General features: G+C 36.1%; 1 protein-coding gene across 3 annotated transcripts in view; it reads left to right on the top strand.

Annotated features, from left to right (window-relative positions):
* The window catches only part of mpp3a (MAGUK p55 scaffold protein 3a), a 45,004-nt gene extending 36,871 nt beyond the window's left edge, over nt 1-8,133 (top strand). For all 3 annotated transcript variants that reach the window (XM_009299665.5, XM_695746.10, XM_021474698.3), the window contains 2 exons: nt 4,590-4,718; nt 5,036-8,133. In XM_009299665.5, coding sequence (XP_009297940.1) covers nt 4,590-4,718; nt 5,036-5,215 — 309 coding nt within the window. In that variant the 3' untranslated portion in view covers nt 5,216-8,133. The remainder of the gene's footprint in view (nt 1-4,589; nt 4,719-5,035) is intronic.
* The last annotated feature ends 11,733 nt before the right edge of the window (nt 8,134-19,866 follow it).

Genomic DNA, 19,866 nt, shown 5'->3' with positions numbered 1-19,866 from the left:
CCTCAAAACTATTTTCTGACCCAAAAAAGTAGCCTATTTTATGCATTTATGCAATTGGTGCTGCTTATTTTATTTTCTCTGTGAGTATATAACCTAAAGAAATATCTCCAATGCTGATGTGCAGTGACTGGTATCACCTTCAGGTGGAGCTACTTGCCTTTTGAAACAAGCATATTAGTCATTCAACCACAAGCTGCACTTTAGACCCAATGGCTGGAATCTGTCTTGTAGTCATGGGGAGGCATTTTACCTCACACTTGCTCTCAGACATTTCTTTTTTCAATTTCACTGCTACTGACTGAAACTGAACATAAAGTTTATCAGGGCATGCATTGCCCATAATCTTCGTAATGTGTGATTTTGTAGATGTACTTGAAAGTTTAAAATTAGTTATATATTTAACATCACTTGTTGGTTATTAACAGTAGATATACAGTATGAAGAACATAGGTCTTAAACTCAATTCCTGGAATGAAGTTTTGCTCCAATGCTAATCGAACAGAGCTAATTCAACTAATCAAGTTGTTCAACACTACTAGAGCCTACTAGATTAGCTGTGTTTGATTAGGGTTGGAGCAAAACTGTGCAGAGCTGCGGCTCTCCAAGAATCGAGTTTGAGACCTATTATGTAGAATGATAGATCAGGGTTTCTACGGGTCAGAAATTTGTTTAATATCATAGAATTTTTTAAGTTTCTATTCTAGACATTAAAGTCAGGAATTTTTCATTAGATTTTTGGGGGGTTAGTTATGGAATATCAGGTTTTTTTGTTTGTTGCTTTTTGAAATTGTAATTTAAATTTATTAAAATGTAATTTTTCAGTACCATATTTTTATATCATGCAGTTTTGACACCTATAGACTGATTTCACGCGGTCGCCATTTTTAAGAGCGAAGGCTTTTAAAGGCTGCGGTGGGAAAAAACGCGGAAGTATTGTTGGGAGTTACATAGGAATGTTATGTAGCTGGCTGTATATCTTATCAGCGAAGAGAAAGTGACACAAATATGTAATTTCACTGCCTTCCGAGTGACCTGAAGGTCCGTTCTGAATAAATGGTGAAAATAAAAAGGGATGTCAGAACTCACTTTTTAGCTAAGGGAAATGGCACTAGTTAGCTAATGTTTTCTTTCCCAAACAAACGTTTTAGATGCCATTTATCAAACTCAGGTTAATGAACTGATTCTTTCTCTATCTTAGACTTGTCACGATACTGAATTAAAAGACAAACCGTCAATTTCCTGTTAACATTTAAGGCAATGTTAATGGCTTTCTTAAAACAGCGCTGATTTGCCATTGTGTTCACATGCTCAACAGAAATAACTGTGATTGTCCAAGAACATCATTAGTTCACCCTCCGCTGTTTACCGAGTACAAACACAGACGAGCGATTTGCTTGATGACTCGACTAATCTTCACTGCTGCTTCACGCTCCAGTGTCCGTGTATCTGTGTTTGCACTGGGTGAAGAGCGGTAAACTGATGAGCACTGGTGAATACTATGATAAATCAGCTCTGTTTATGAACGTGCTTAGCGGTGCTTGAATGTTAGTGGGAAATGGACGTTTTTAAAACTTCACTACCAGGACAACAGACGACACGAGAGTGTGCTACAGAGTAATGCAGTGTTTTATCTCTCACCGGGTTACAAAGGTTAAAGCAGGGAAGCATCCCCACAGTGTTTACCTGCTACCATGAACTGAAGTCTTGGAGGACACTTGAGCATATTACTTTTAAAGAGATTGTGATGTTGTGTGATGCTAAATTGCTTTTAATTGTTTAAATTAAACTTACTGAATGATATTAAAGTGATGTTTACACCATTTCTGCATTTTGAAATTGTGGCAACAGCTAAAGGTTTGTAGTCCACAGCATGTTACTGCAATGTTTACAGTGCTGGTCCTATACTTCCAGGTTTACCACTCCAGCCTCGCTTTGGTTCTTAAAAATGGCCGCCGCTTGAAATGAGCATATTTTCTGGTATTTTTCAGTTCCATTTTAAATCCTTTCAACGGGCAGTCACTTAAAGGGGACCTATTATCCAAAAATCGCAGTTGTGTGGCAACAGTGTGTGATTATTGTCAGCCTATAATGGTATCAATTAATTAACTTTATTTTTCATAATCACACTTCATAAAAGCAGTCCGTAGAAACTCTTTGACATTCTCCCTCTCATAAGACCATTAGTAATGATTTCTCCCTCATTAATATGGACAGCCCTGAATGAGAAGCATCCTTCCACCATTAGATATTTTGCACTGTACTTGCTGAAAATAATGACAGTAACTAAGAGGCATTTTAAATGTGGACGTTTAGGATGCATAGATAAACACAATAATCTCCATAGTCTGCCTTCTTTTGAGACACTTCTTTTCACTTTTTCAGGTTTTCACAGAGATAACGTTAGTCCTGTTCTGTATCTGCCATTATGTTGGCATTTGCAGCTTAACTCTCTTTTGAAAAGAGCACAATCTCATTTGAATTTAAAGTAACAGTCACTAAAATAACACAATTTGGATCAAAGCCTAAAAGGGGCAGTTTCTGAAAATATTTCTAACAAATATTTGTGAGGTATTTTGAGCTGAAACGTCCCACAAACACTCTAGGGACCTCAGACTTATTTTACATCATGTGAAAGGGGGCATAATAGATTCTCATTTAAGCCAAATGCAGCCACCAGAGTGTACCTGCTATCTAAGGCTAACATGCAGCATGTACCGGTTATCTAAGGCTAACATGCAGGAAGACATAAATATGAAGAGCTTTGGTTTCCAAGATGACCACATCAAAAAGAGGCTGTTACGACAGAAAATGGCAGAAAACTAAAATGTAAAGTTTATAAAACTACTATTGAGTTTTGAAATATGGGAGAGTGTCTATCGAGTATCTAAGTATCTTAGTTTTTGTTTTTAAAAATGAGGTAGATTATCCACTAATGTTCTCATAGTAGCTATTAAAGTAATGGAAAATGATATTCAAGCTAAAATCATTTTAATATCGTTATTATTTTTAACATATGTAATTATTCAATGATATATAGATTGATATATCAATGATGTGCTATCTCTCAGAGCTGCTTCATTTTTACACTCCCGTGAGATTTCTTAGGTCAGGGGTTTTCAAAGTCTAAGACAGTGGGCCTCCCTTTTGACACAACTTATCCATTGGCGCCCCCCTCCTCCCAAACACGCACACACACACACACACACACATATATATATATATATATATAAAGACACAGACAGATGTCAGACTGTTAACTCACTTTTATCATCATTTGCATGAAAGTGCAATTATTTACAGAGTAATATCAAGTATTTTAATATAACGTTTTTAAAACTAGGATGATGGTTAATATGAATAGAACAGATCCAAGAACTCTTCATCCCAGTCAAAACAGTCGAAGTTTGACAAACCACACTTAAAGGTCGTGGTTCATCAGCTGGTCCTGTCCACGTAAATCCTAAACTCAATACTGATCATCATATGGTCGTCTTTTGGGTTTAAGCCCTGAACTTGAAGGCTTTGAATCGGGGGTCTCAGAAACCGATCCATTGCAGGCACGTGCACACATAGGGCTAAACCTGTGCAGTGCACATGCCCTTTTTAGTCCTGGATAGAAAGTGCCCTTCCAAAATGATCAAAAGTGCCCCCGCGACGCGGCACACCCTCGGTCCCGCCCTTCAGTAGGCGCACGACAACACCGCTCTTGAGCGTGCGCGCGACAACACAGCTGATCAGAACGCGCGCGACAATAAACTTAATTAAACTTAAAAATTATATTTTTATTATACATTTTTCTCGCGCTTCCCCTGACATGCTCTGGCGCCCCCCAGGGGAGGCGCGCCTCACACTTTGAAAACCCCTGTCTTAGGTCAATTGATCAGAATCTTCTTTCAGTTCCTCAGTCCAGGCTGAAATGTAGAACGGACAGAGCTTTCTCTGTGACGGGTCCTCGGTTGTGGAACACCCTGCCCCTTGAGATTAGAATGGCTCCATCATTATCTATTTTTAAATTACTTCTTAAAATGTATTTTTTTAGCTTGGCTTTTTAAGATTATTTTAATTGTCCTTTCAACTGCTACATTTTTACAGATGTTTTTCTTGCCTCATTTCTATGTATTTTTATTCTGTCTTTTTATTTTTACCTTGTCTTATGTACAGCACTTTGGTCTGTCTTGTGACTGCTTTTAAATGTACTCTATAAATAAATGAACTTGAACTTGATTATCAATATATAAGCACAAAATCTTTTCGATTTTTTTTTTTTTACCAGGGAAAAAAAATTGGATTAAAATAGGAACCCAGACGGATAGATTTAAAAAGACATATTTGATCCCTTTTTTGTGGGTGTCATTTACCCGTCTACCCAAAGCTATCTCACACCAATTCATAACTTTTTGATTTAGTGGCTAATTTGTATAAATTGGTATGATTTCATTCGTACATTTTAGTATGGTTTGCTTATCCCCAATGACAATTGGTTGTAAAGGGTAGAGTTTGGTGCCATGCCTTCTTTTAAAAATTGTACATTATTGTAATTTTTTGTACAGTCTACCTGAGCAGTTGTCTGTTTTTCTTGTCCTCCACAGGCTCTGAAAGCCCTGCGAACAGCTGAATTTAAGCCTTATGTCATTTTTGTGAAACCGAAAATCCCAGAGAGCCGCAGACGCCGCAGTGCCGCCACATCGCCAGGAGGAGGAGAGCACGGCAGAATCACAGTGAGTCTGATCACAGGTTTACATCATTCAGCTCTCGAGAAACTCTGATCAACGACAATTCCTGCAGCCTCTCAAAAATCAGCCTCCAAACGGTGTAATTTAATAATAATTGCAATAAAATTGCCAACTGTCTGGATCTGAAAATCAGCTTAAGGTTCGTCTCACTTGCAAAATTTAGGGGTGAAAATCAGAGAAAATCTACAGACACGGCTTGATTGTTATTATATTTCTTCCACATGTCTGCTGACTTCTCTTTCGTTTGATTGTCAGGATTAATATTCATGCCACACGCTCTCTCTTCTCTTTTCATCTTCCAGGAGGAGGACCTACAGGAAATGCGTCTGTCGGCGCAGCAGATCGATCAACAGTACGGTCACCTCGTGGATCGGGTCCTGATCAAGGAGGACACTGCCAGTGCCAGCACAGAACTACGTAGCATCCTGGAGAGGTTGGAGAGGGAGACTTTTTGGGTTCCTATTAGCTGGGTCAGACCCTAAGATCAACCCCTTTAGCAACATTTCAGACCGTTGATCAACACTTCCACTGAAAGCTTCTTTTCTTCCATGAAGTGCAGCCGAAATGCACTCATCCTCCTGGGAAAGGCTCCTCGGAGCTCCGCCGTCAGTGAAAGAAGCCACAAATAGGCTAAATAAGAGATTTAAAGTGACACAGATCACTGAAGTTTGAACAGATTTTGTTTTCAGGCTGGGTCATGCAGGCACATAAGCACTTGTTTTGGCATAAATGATCTAATTTATTTTTTAATGACATTAGTTATTTATTATTTGCCAAAATAGTTTGTTTACTTGATACGTTGTAGCTTCCTTTTAGGTTATTTAAGCAGTTTCAACTGCTAGGTTCACTGAAGCAATACTTTATGTGTGCAACTGTCAGCTTATGTTATCATAAAGCAGGGGTCACAAAATTTGTTCCTGGAAGGCCGGTGTCCTGCAGATTTTAGCTCCAACCCTAATCAAACACACCTGAACAAGCTAACCAAGGTCTTACTAAATATACTTGAAACACCCAGGCAGGTGTTTTGAGGCAAGTTAGAGCTAAACCCTGCAGGGACACCGGCCCTCCTGGACTGAGATTGGTGACCCCTGTCATAAAGGGATTGACCTTTGTAAGAAAATGTTCTGTGGATTGTGGGTTAATTTCTGGCTTGATCAAAAGGGAAATTTGCAGGTCACCCTGTAAAAAATCAAGCAGTTCCCCACACATACCCATGCAGAGACTCATTTAGCAAGCATAACGTCTTTAATTTAAGATTATTTTACATTTTACTTTACAAGCTTTTTGTTGTCGAATTTAATTGCAGAAATCAGTTTCTTTTTGTAGAGCAAGGTTGATCATAGTTTCACAGGAAATTATTAAACTCCTGCTGTGCCAACAACTGTCTCAATGTTACAAGCTTTTTTTCCTCTAACATTTTCTTTATTCAGAAGGTTATGAAATACCACGCCAAAGCACTTAAGCTGTGTAAATATGTAACTAAGCATCATGGAGTTTCAGTTCCCTAGGTGTAGTTGTGCTGAGACAGTAATACATGGGGGTGTGCGATGTTGACAAAAATGATATACTGTATACAGTGCTCAGCATATACAGTTTAAGTGCACCCCCCACATATCTCTTATTTAAATTCATATTTTTTTATAGGATGCTTTAATATGTTACATTTGTGCAATATTATATTACATTAGTTAGTACTGAAGCCAAATCTGGAGCTTATCTCACTAAACAACTTAAAATAAGGTTTCAAAAATTAGTAGCCCAAATGTATATACAGTTGAAGTCAGAATTATTAGCCCCCTTTTGATTTTTTTCCAAATGATTTTCATCAGAGCAAGGAAATTTTCACTGTATGTCTGATAATATTTTTTTCTTCTAGAGAAAGTCTTATTTCTTTTATTTTGGCTACAATGAAGGCAGTTATTAATAAAAAAAAAAAAACATTTTTGGGACAAAATTATTAGCCCCTTTAAGCTAATTTATTAGTTCGATAATCTACAGAACAAACCATCATTTCTCAATAACTTGCCTAATTACCCTAACCAGCCTAGTTCACCTTATTAACCCAGTTAACCATTTAAATGTCACTTTAAGCTGTATAGAAGTGTCTAGAAAAATATCTAGTAAAATATTATTTACTGTCATCATGGCAAAGATAAAATAAATCAGTTATTAGAAATGAGTAATTAAAACTATTATGCTTAGAAATGTGCTGAAACAATCTTCCCTCTGTTAAACAGAAATTGGGGAAAAAATAAACAGGGGCCCTAATAATTCAGGGGGCTAATAATTCTGACTTTAACTGTATGTTAGGGAATAATATTAATTTTTTTTTTCAAAAATATAAAGAGAAACAAAAAATATATATAATTTTGTTGAAATTTTGTAGTTTGTAATTTTTTGCATGAATTTAAATGTATTGTCTTTCCATTTCTAAAGATTTTCTTCGACTAAAATATTATTTTAATAAATCTGTTTAATAAATCTGTTTTGTTTAAATGCACCAATATATATTACCCACATTCAATGAGAAATTGCTAAAAATATTCATTCTCAAAATAGGGTGTACTCATTTATGCTGAGCACTGTATATATCTCTTGGTTTTACATTTTAAAGGGGTTGTGGGATGCGTTAAATATTATACAAACACTATTTGGTCTGATTTTGTTCTGGTACCTTCGCCAGTTAAGGCCACTAAAACTGCCAGTAGTTAGTGGCACAGTCCTGTCTAAATGAGTGATTCGGGGAATAATGCTAATCATGACTCAAAAGATTCATTAAAAAAAGATTTATTCAGGAACAAGAAAGGATGGTTGCTCTGAAATGCACAAATCTTCTGCTCTGGCAGAATTCTTTTAATGAATTGTAAAAAAATCAATATCACACTTGTGATAAAACTCACATGCTAATATTCAGGACAATAACAATCTTGCTTGTGTGATATTTCCTTATTAATTCATACTATATATATGTATAAAAATCATAGAGGGAGATGTTTTGTTTCATATCTTGAATCATAGGGTTGTTCTGAAAGACTTGCAAAATGAGTGATTCAATAATGTGAACTCGCACACTGTAATTTCAACAGTTATGATGCTGTCATCAATGAATATCGCACACCTCTTATTCAACATGCCTCTTATTCTAAACTAACAGAACAGGTAATTGTTCATCTGTGTATATCTGCATCATGTGCTCATGCATTTTTGCCATTTAACTTGCACATCTTTCTAAAACATTCTACCATTTCCTAGATTCATATAATTTGTTTTGATCCTACCTCACTCCGATTTTGAACTGAAATCTGTCGCCTTTGTTGTAAGCTGCCATTGTTCGGTGTAAATTCCTAAGTGTATGTTATGTCCTGATTGCAAGTAAAAAATAAAAAAATTATCAAAAAGTTTCCTGTCTTGACTGAGCACAAATTTTGACATCATTTAGCTCCTATCTTCTACAAAGTATTCTACGAATATTCTAAAGTATACAATTATTTTTAGAGAAACACACACCAAAAATATTTCTAGTGTATCATGATAGCCTCAGATCATGAATGACTTCAGATGTGTTAAAAGTGTTTAAAACCCATGACAGCAAAACATCTAAAACCCACCAACTAAGATAAATAATAGGGAACTTTCCTATATTTATAAAAAAAAACCCACAAAATCTCCTTCTCCCATTCTCCTATACAAAAACACAAACAGTGTAGACACAAGCACACAGAGACTTGTTGTATAACAGGCTCAAAACTGTGCTCATGGTTCCAAAATATATTCAGTGGGACATGAAAATATATTTGGGAGCATTTGTGTGAGTGCAAATAATTGTGGTGTGGGATGTTTCTCTATAAAACATTTGCTAATTACTGCACAGTACCCAGGTAGCAAAGAGTTAGCAACCGCACAGGTGGCACTATCTTTAAGGCGGCACACAAGATTTTGGCCAGATGTAAAATTCAGTATTTGGCCCAGATGTTAAAAATGTAAATGTGGGCAACGTACGTTTGGCCTGTCTTGACCCACATTTAAAATACAATAATTTTTTTTTAGTAAAGAAAAAAATTCCACTAATCAGTTCACTTTGAGAAAAAGCACTTATATAGTGTGCTTAAAGCGCAATACTTCATGGGTTTATCAATTTCATTGCAATTGTGACACACCAACCTATCTAACCCAGTTCAGGCCTAGTTATGAGTTATTAACTTGGCTGAGACTTGACCTAGATATGGTCCATGTTTGGCCCTTGTCTGGAAGCCAGATTTGGTCCAGTCATGTTCCGTAGAGAAATAGTCCCTTAAAAGGCATTGTCTCATCTTCAGTTTCGGGCTCAGGCACGCTTTGCACTATAACTTTATACACTATAAGTGTACTGCGCCTAAACCCAAATAAACTGTGCTCTGGCACACCTCTTCCAACCGGGCCAGGGCCGGCCAACTGAACCGTGCCTGAGCCCGTATCAATGCACTCACACTTCTCAAACGATCCAAGAAATAGGCCTGGGCACAGTTCGGAGAGCATAGTGTGAGTATGCCCTAATTCACTGCGGCATGTGGGTCAAGCAAAACCTGATTGTGTGGGCCAGAGCTGGGCCATAGAAATTCTGCTGTGTGGGTATGTGCCTAACAGGGTGAGATATAGTGAATATTGTGTATAATTCTACTCATTCTCACAGGTTCTGTGCTTTAAAGTGTAATGCTCTGGCAAAATTGCTTTTACTGCAGTATGAAGCTTGAATGATTAAATAAATTCACAGATCGGGACAGTTGTTTGAAAAGTCCCTTTGAGAATTCAATAAACAAGAGTGATTCAGTGCACAGCATTTACCTTTCAATGCGCAAATGGCCTCAAATCAGTACATCGCATCTGCACTGCAAGAGAGAAGCACACAGAGATAATTAACTTGTGCTTGTTTTTGGAGATTCTAAAGACATTTTCACTTGTCATTGCAGCAACCTCACTAAAGTTTAACATTTGCTGTGTTTTAAGTCTTGAAAACCAAGTGTTCGCTGACACAGATCACTGAAGTTTGAGCAGATTTTGTTTTCAGGCTGCTATGCAGGCACATAAGCACTTGTTTTGGCATGAATGAGCTAATTTATTTTTCAATGACACTAGTTATTTATTATTTGCGATAAAAAAAGATGTTTACCTCAGGAAATATTCACTTGTCAGAGCAGCAACCTCACTAAGTTTACCATTTGCTGTTTTTTTAAGTCTTGACAATCAAATGTTCAATCATTAGAGACTTTACACAAACCTATTTGGTTCTCAAATAGTCAGATACACTTTTTTTGTTGTTGCCAAAATGCTCACACAATGTAGTCAGTTATATCTAAAATAAATGTAAAATGAACAAACAAAGAACATAGGAATCAAAATAAGTGTGTCTATACAATCGGCACATTCATTCCTAAAGTGATATTCTCCGAATGTACCTGTCTGACATTTATGTTAATCAAATTACAAAGTCAAATAAATCATACACTACTCTTGACTGAATCTTAATCTAAAGCTTAATCTTTTTTCTGTCTTTGATTAATGCATAAAGGACTATTCAGTGTTATTTTACATCGAAGTACTTTCCTAAGTGTTTATATAGAGTACCTGATTAAGCTACCATTAGAGCTGCCTAGGGGGGAAATAGGGATAACGAATAAAGACAGGGGGTTAGAACTAGGGCTGTGCGATTTGAGGTAAATATCTAATTGTGATTTTTATTTTATTTTAAATTTTTTTTGACAGGTTGTGCGATTTTGATGTGATTAGCGATTTAATTTTGTAGTCCAGCTTCAGCTCAATAATCTGTATTGGAGCTTCTTACTGCTAAAATGCAGTGTGTTAGTTAAGAAAAGGAACTTAAAAGATATGAACTTATATTGGCAAACATCTCTGAAATTGTACTTTGCCGTTGCTAGCTACTAGATTGAGTGTCACTAGCAATACTTTTAGTTGACTTTTTAGTAAGATGCTCCTTGTATAGCCGCCTGTGGTGCTTTTTTAGGTGTCGGTTGTTGTATTTCCTCATGCTGTGGCAAAAATTCTGCGACAGCTCTTACACATTACCTGTTTTTGTTCAGTGTTTGTGACTTTGAAACCAAAATATTACCATATAAGTGACGTGCTGTTTTTCTTTGATACTAATTAGTCTATTAATGGGTCCCACTTTATATTAAGTGGGGTTAACTAATATATGCTTACACAGGAATTTATAGTTTGTTACAATGTACTTATTGTGTAAATACATGTATTTACTATGTACTTATGCTTGATTAAATACATGTATGTAATTACATCTGTAATTAACTTTTGCAATTACATTTGTAAATACACTGTGGACCATCCCTTACACCTTAACCTACCCTTAAACCTACCCATACCACCAAACCTGTCCCTAGCCCAACCTCTATCCCAACTCAAAAGCACCACAAGTGTTCTCAAATACATTATGAACACAGTAAGTACATTGTATTTATTTTTTTGATGTAAGTACATAGTAGTTAAGGACACTTAATATAAAGTGGGACCTATTAATGATTCTGAAGCGGCAGATGCCATTATCCCACTCGTTCGCTTCCCTGTTTGTTTGTCTGTTTTTTTTTTTTTTTTTATTGTGGGCATTCCCCATATTTCAGTTGCGCAATTCTGATTGGCAGTGTTGGGGAGTAGTTACATGTAACCACGTAACGTAATTTAATTTTTTTAAATTTAATTTAATTACAAAATAAAAGTAATAGTAATTTGTTACAGTTATAGAGAAAAATGTGTAATTAAACTGCCTTCTGCAGTGGTTCTTCTATGTTGTTATCACATAGAAAAATTGTCATGCCAACTAGGGATGTGCACATCGATGCTCAAATATCAATATAACGGTGCTCAGAAGCTTTTTATGGCTTTTTTGACTTTTAAAAGCACCTGGTTTTATTGGATTTTCTTGCTTTTGCTGTTATATACTATACTTTGTTTAAGTTTGGTACAGCATATTATTTACATTAAATAACTGAAAAATTCTGCCTCATATGTTTCATTGACAGTTTTATTGATCACTAAATGTGATTGACTTGGATTTAAGTTGCTTTGATTTAAAAATGAAAATTGCAAAAGCTTAGATGTATTTTTTATTGCAAATGCCACAAAAATCACCCTTCACAACTAAATAAAATGTAAATTTTTGTAACAACAGTAAACTTTTTTTTTTTTTTTTTTTTTGTTATAAGGTCTGGTTTTGTGGTGGCTGTTGTTAAAAAAATTAATTAATATAATCTTAATTCCAGTGATGAAACATTTTGTAATTCTAACAGGTAACAGAGTGCTACTGTATAAGGTCACACCGGCTTGGTATAAATGCTTGAAAATAAAGTAAAGTAACTTATAAAGTAACACATTTCTTTTCAAAATAAAGTAACAATATTTTAAAGGAAATGTAATGCACATTATTTTTTAGTTTGATTAATTAGCTACTAAAAATAAACAGCTGAATTTAAATGAACATAGTCACATTGAATCCCCCACTCAATGAGAGAATGCAGGAACAGACAGAAACCAAGATGGCAGAGCCTTATATTTCTGTAATGAAAGTTTTCTTATTATTCTAAATGGATCAAAGAAAGGGAAAAGGGCATTGTCTCAATGGGCAGTGACTTTACTTCACTACTAAAGTACTACTAGTAGTAAACACATTATTTTACACTTCATTAATCTGTATATATGGCATATAGCTTGAGGGTCAGGAAGTTCCCAGAAGATAATATTATCCTGCATTATATTTGATTTTTTTTTTTACTTTTTTTTTTTTTAGATAAATGATGGTGTATGCTATATGGTGCATTGTTAACTGCAGAGCTCCTTAAAAAATCCCTCAAGTTATGAAACATATCAAGCCTCAGCCAGGTCAGAACAAGTAAAGCAACAATATCTCAAGAGTAATGTAATGCATTACTTGTCATAAAAAGTATCAGTATTGCAACTAATTAATTTTTTGGGGGAGTAATTCAATATTGTAATGCATTATTTTCAAAAGTAACTTTCCCCAACAATGTTTATATATAATAAATAAACCAACCAGATATTTTTACCCATAATATAATATAATATAATATAATATAATATAATATAATATAATATAATATAATATAATATAATATAATATAATATAATATAATATAATATAATATAATATAATATAATATAATAAAATATAAAATAATATAATATAATATAATATCCCATATTTTTTACCTATATTTATTTATTATTGGCAATTGCACGTCTTTTTCGTTGTCCCGCCTTCCTGTTATTTTTCTGTTATTCCATAGGCTCCCATACCGGCGTGACCTTGAGTTCTGATTGGCTGCTGGTCTAGGAGGCATGTATATAAAGGAGCTTTCGGCAGGGTTAGGAGAGCTGTGTGTTCGGTGTTTGGAGTGGAGCACCTGGGTTTCCCTCACCCCTCCGGCCGACGACCAACAACCAATATTGTACTGATGTTCATCATACGTTAAAATATTTTGAGAGTTTGAGCGTGTAGGGGTGACCTGCCTATTTATTTGATTACTTTTGACTAGGTTTATGTTTAGAGAGTAAGGTAAGCTTTCTTGTATTTTTCTTTAAATAGTAATAGGTAATTTAGTGCATTTACTTTATAGATTCCTTTGTTTGTTATTTTGGCCCGTGGTCACCCTAAAAAGATGCTCATTAATATTAATCACATTTTTCTATTATAAATCTATTCATATATACTCTCAACTGAGTGTCTGAGTTGGGTTGTCGACCGAAGGGAGTCTTTTTGCATAAAGTTTTTGTTTTGTTTGGGAAATCCACCACCCCAGCACATTTGTTTTTCTTCGTTTATTATGCCCATGGTGTTTCCCCTAGACTTAGGGCGCAATAATTAACCACTTAGATAGGCACCCTGTTATATAAGTGCACATACTGTAAACTAAAGTGCAACCAAGTCTTGTGCCAACATTATAGGGCTTGTAATATTCCATTTTTTTTAATTCCAGCCAAAGCTTATATATAAAGACACCATTGGATGTTTTTTTTTGCTTTTTTTTTAATAAAACGTATCTTTTAGTACAGTATCTAAAACTATACAGTTTTCACTTCCTTCCTGAAATAACATTATTAGTCTGCTATCAAGCTATACTGTTCCTAAATTGACATAATGGAATTAGCAAAAAGCAAGACTTGTATTAGTCTAACATACAAGAACCTTTAATAGAAAAAAATCTTAATATTAAAAATTAAAAAATAAAGCACAACCAGAATGTAATGACCACTTTGGTTTGTGTTTTGGCCATATTAACATGTCACGTTTATTATTTTATACAAATTCATCCATTATTCTGCATATATAAGGTCATTTTCAGATGTCGCATTTCAAGACATTTGCTTCTGCTTTGTCAATAAAAAATTCATGAATTCACAGGACTCAAAAAGATCAAAATGACAGCAAGCAGTACTACGGCTTTTCCAGATTATTCTGTCAGCCACTCTATTGCACATTAACATTATGAATATATTCGTTGCTGCGGGCAATCAACTCCAAGACTGCGTTATCCCATTTCCAAGCTCTACAGGCTATTGTTTTCCCTTCTCATGTTAGATTGCATTTATGACAGTTTGACAGCTGCTGTCCTTAAACAGAACTGAAATAAACAACGCTAGATTTGTTCAATCTGGATGAAATATTTGAGACGTCCACAACACTCGTATGAATCATTTCAAATAATATACTAGCAACAACAAAAAGTTACGAGAAAGGTATTCGCATCAATCTGAGAGGACACTATCTCTGCCAAATTCAATCTAAGGTCACGGTTACACTGTCAGGTCTTGATGCCTAATTCCAATTTTTTTTTTTTTTTTTTTATTATTTATATATATTTTTTTATTGTGACCTAATTCATGTGTTTACACTTGCCATACAATTTACGACATTGCGCATACGTAAAGGGGGCTTTTAGAACTTTACACCTTGATGAAAGAAATTGTCTTGCTTTTAGCTCTGGGAATTATGCAAAGTTTGCCAAACTTTGAAAGGATTTTGAGGCGGAGGAGAAGGGAAAGGGTCTTCGCAGCTTGTGCCTATGGGTTATATAAGGACTGTCGCCCAAATTTTGGTCATAAAATGGGGATGTAACTCACCTGTGACCACTATTATTGTTGTGGTCTTTCACTACTTTGTACTTGAATTTCAGTGACTTTATTTTTCAGTGACACTGTAGCCAGGAATGTTTGTAGCCCTGCTCGGCCATTGCAGCCACAATATCTTCAAAAAAAGATGTTTCTGTAGGTCCCTTTAATCTTATCTTGATATGACTCTCCACACACACAGGGCAACAAGGCAGGTAACTTCTGCCATCAACCACTGACCACTTTCCTCCTCCATGTTTCTTCCTGTTATTCTTTACCGCATAGGAGTCTCCATACACACTCTTCCTTCTTCGCCATTTAATCGCGAAGAAGTAACGTAGACCAACCATGTTCCATACACTTTACACTATTCAGCGCACTCAAACGACCAATACTTCATTGAAAGCCAGGTAAGCATGTCTGTGTGATAGTTCTCTGCGTGAATACATATTGTACAATCCAAATTTTGATTGATGTCTTTTGAAAAAGTAGTTTTTGAGAAAAGATGGGAAAAGTGCCACCTAAGCATATGTTTGGAAGATGATAGGTATTAATGGTGTTCCATACATGATTAAAATAGTGTTTCATACATTGTGCATAACTTCTTTTCACCAGCAAAACCAATTTCAGTATATACTAATATTGTGTTTAACTTGAAGTTAATGTTACATTTAATAACTTTTTATGAAAGTTTGAAATAAAATATCTTTACAATAATTACTTTTTATGTCAAGCTTATTTTATCACATCATGACACTTTAAAATGTTAAAACATTAAATTCATGCAAATTAATGCAAACTTAACTGACCTTTTATGAATATAAACATCATCACTGCACAAAGATTATACAAACAGCGTTTGCAGCCTGTCTCTCAGGCGGAGAGTTGCACCATGTGATCATCACCCAAAACTGGTTGAGCTCCTCCTGTTCAGTGATGTTCTGCTCTGTTGCTCTGGATCGTGATGGCTCACATACTCTCCGTCTGCGGTGGGCTCTGGAGATGGTTGTTGGGCTGGTAACTGGGTCTGGAGTGGCACTGACGAGTTCTTCCATACAGGCGGTGAACGATGGTCTGTTCCTCGCCAGTGTCCACTGCACAAAAGTGGCGAGATTGACCCAAGAACCATCTTTGGACGGCAGTCTTCTGCAACTAACGTTCAAGTTGGAGTTGTAAATCCCGCAGAGCACGTCGTCCGGCCAGCTGGATCGATTCACCAGAAACAGGAATCTGTCTGTACGGTCATCGAGGGTGCTTTCTCCCTGCTTCATCATGAGGATCAGGAATTCGGGGGTGTAAATGGATTCCATGAGAAACCGGAGGAGAATAAATAGAAAACACTGGGGCAAAAAAAAAAAAAAAGACTATTAAAAAATTGAGGGAAAACACACCACAAACTTTTTTTTGGGTCAGGTATTATGTAACGCCTTGGCTCACTCAGGAAGGCATAAGGATTGCAAAATTTATCAAACACGTAGATTTACTTACAAACACTAACTTGGACGGACAATCGAAAAACACAGAAGACACAGGAACAACATGGGTGATGACGAAGAACAACTGAGAATACCGGACCATGAATAACTAAGCACAGGGACAATTAATACACTGGGGATGATTAAACTAATTGCATACAGAGGTGAGACACAGGTGGAAATAATGAACATAATGGAATGGTGGGAAACAGAATAAAGGAGCACATGGGGAAGGTCACATTTGTGAAAACAAGCACATGTGGAACACAGGACCCGAAACATATCCGATTTATATCTGATTTATTTCCACATATGAAGGAGGACTGAAACCAATCTCTGAACATCTGAATTCATGCATTTTTTTCGTGTTTAAACGGTCATTGAACAAATCCGTGAACAGATCTGTGTCACATACAAGAAAAAATTCTGAATTGGGTCACGTTTAACTGGCAGTGTGAACGGGGCCTAAAAGTCGTGAACAGCCAAAGAAGCTGCATTCCCTCAGTGGAGGCATTCTTTAATCCTTTAAAAGCAGCCAGCAAAAGCCAAACGTCCGATCAAACAACCTATTGACTGTCAGACTTGCTTGTTCGTTAGTAGATCATGGTCTTTAATTGGAAAATGGACAGAAGGCTTGGATTCAGTGGACGCTCAGCTATCTTTTGCCAGTTTTCTTTCAGAGGTCTCTAAGCAATGGTATGTTTGTGTGATAGACTTCCATCCGCTTAATTGGGCTGAAAGAGGGAACGAGATGTGATGCTTGCTAATTGACGTTTGTTTGATTGCGTGGTACGAACCTTTATTTGTTTGGTGGCAGAAAGATCCTTTGAAGTAATCCCATCTCAGTCTCGTTCTCCCTCTTGAGCAATTAAGTTCTGGAACATTCTGCCTGGCCTAAAAGACAGATGGGAAGACGACGAAAAAAAACAATTAAAACGGGTGGCAATTGATCTCATTAGTATGGGAGTCTTGGCAGAGGAGTGTATTTCTATAACAAACCCGTAAAGTCATAAACAGAGCATTTTCAGAACACAGGAGCTGTAGCTAATAACACACTCCTGCGATAATTTAAATCGCCCAGACTGCAATTAACTTCAGCGAAACATTACACAAATGTAAAACAGACATTCATCTCTGTGCGGGAAACTATTCTCATTAGCTGCTCTATTCATTTATCTGAGCCTTTTGTGTAGCGTGCGACTGACAGCATGATGATTTACACTGCATTGTGTCGCGTATCATTAAGGAGCTTTGCTAATAACGCTCCGAAAGGCCAACATTAATAACATTTACAAAACAGTAGCCTTTATCGTGGCCTACCTTTATTTTGATTCACCAAATGCCATGAGAGCAAATGATATTGCGATGGACTAAGGGACTTTCTAATTGCGTCATCTTTTTGTGCAGTCTGTACAATTAGGCTCAGCTGTTCTGACTCAAAGCTTTTATATTCATTACATAGTCATTTAAAATGTCCCACTAGTGTCCTGAGGCTTGATTATCAGCCTGTTACGTCAGACATGCCGTGATGTCTGTTTACGGAAAAAACAGCACCGATGGCATTGTAACTTGTTAAAACTTAATGAGAATACTGTACTGTCAAGGGAAAAAAAGTGGAAATTCTGTACCTTTAGGGGTGCGACAGCTTGTCACGGTGGCCTGAAGGGTACATTAGTACCACAGCGCACAGACACGGGTGTATTTTCGTGGATGCTGCCCTGATGACAAGCTGCTGTATGCCTAAAGGTAAAATATATTTTTTCTCCTGATGGCAAACTTTTTGTTGTAATTATGATGCAGAACTACTTTCATACTTATGATGCTCAGTGTTGCCAGATATAACAACACAATCTCACTGCAATTCGTAACTTTTTCATTTAGTGGCTAATTCTTATGATCTAATTCGTACAATTTAGTACGATTTGCTCATCCCCCAATGATGGTTGGGTTTAGGGGTGGGGTTAGGTGCCACGCCTCCTTTTTAAAATCGTGCAATTTTGTACAACTGAACTTGTACGAATTTGTACAATTTAGCCACTTAAATACTTATGTTTTCTTGTGAGATCAGGCTGAATATAACTGACTTTTCCTGTCCACAACCCGTCCAAATGCACAAAAAAAAAAATTATATTAATATTTTAATTTATTTAAATCAAAATTAACCTAGTTACTTTACTGTCATATTTTTAACCATACAGCAACCAAAATCAGCAATCACAAAACCACAACATAACCAGATCACATTGAAACACTGCCCCCCCTCACCCAAACACTACACTTAATGTTGATTACACTGCCTATTAGAGTATGTTTTACTTTCCAAATAAGGTATAAAATCATCCCATTTGGCATTTTAAATACTTTTGATCATAATTATGTAATGCTTGTCAAGCAGATAATGCCTCAATGTTGCTATTAACTGCGGGGGAAAAAAAAGATAAATAAAAGTGTCATGAAAAATCCATTGTGTAAAACATATGCTGGATAAGTTTCATTCCTGTGGTGACCCCTGATTAATAAAGGGACTAAGCCAAAAAGAAATTTAATGAATGAATCAGTGTCATTATAAATTGATGTGAGGCGCTGTATGATGTGCGTGCACGTGAAGTCAGATGAGTCTGATTTTGATACAACTTTCTTTCACCTCCTCTTGTGGGTGGGCCCACACGGTTTGCACTATGCACTGGTCGGAGCACACAGTTTTGTTAAATGTTGCATGTAATATTTATGTTTCAAAACTGCTCAAATTTTGTGAACCAAATAATACCATTTTTTACCCGCAAAAATAAATTCAAAGCCGCCCAATTGTGTGGGAAACTGCCAAATCTGGCAACACTGTTGATGCCTCTAAATATCCAATATCTACTGTGGCCGAGCGAGCTTATGTGCTGCAATTTAAGAAAACACACGCAATTTCAAAAAAACACCAGCAAATTAAGAGATGTTTGATAAAACATGCTGCAAATCCTCACAATGCATACACATTAAAAACATGCTGCATTTTCTTACAACACAAGCATTAAAAAACACGCTGCATTTTCTCACAACACCAATTGAACGGAACACAGTGGAAATGTTTCAAGGGACTCAAAAACGTGATGCCACTGTGCTGTGACTATTGCTCAGTGAAGTTGTAGGTGATCTATGTAAGGTTATTTTTTTGTTTGTTTATTTTAGTATCCTGATTCCCTTGTATTTTGAATTTTATTAGCTTAAACAACCATAACCTAAATAGCCGAGTCCGTCAAGTTTTAGAATCCCTTTGAAATATTTCCGATGTGTTGTGAGAAAATGCTGCACGTTTTCGTGTTTTATGTGTTTGTGTTGTGAGGATTTGCAACACGGGTGCTGCCAAACAGATGAATATCTTCTCTTTTTGATGGTATTTTTTTGTAATTGCATGTTCTATCATTTGATGTAACATATATTAATCACATACTTTTCCCCATCCTGTAATAATCAAAATAGATAAAATAAGCCATTATAGAATATTGTAATATATTTGAAACAATTTATAAAAATCCAAT

Source organism: Danio rerio, chromosome 3, assembly GCF_049306965.1.
Source record: "Danio rerio strain Tuebingen ecotype United States chromosome 3, GRCz12tu, whole genome shotgun sequence".
NCBI classification, from domain to species: domain Eukaryota; kingdom Metazoa; phylum Chordata; class Actinopteri; order Cypriniformes; family Danionidae; genus Danio; species Danio rerio.
Note: the sequence above shows the minus strand (reverse complement) of the source record. Positions and strands in the feature narration are given on the sequence as shown.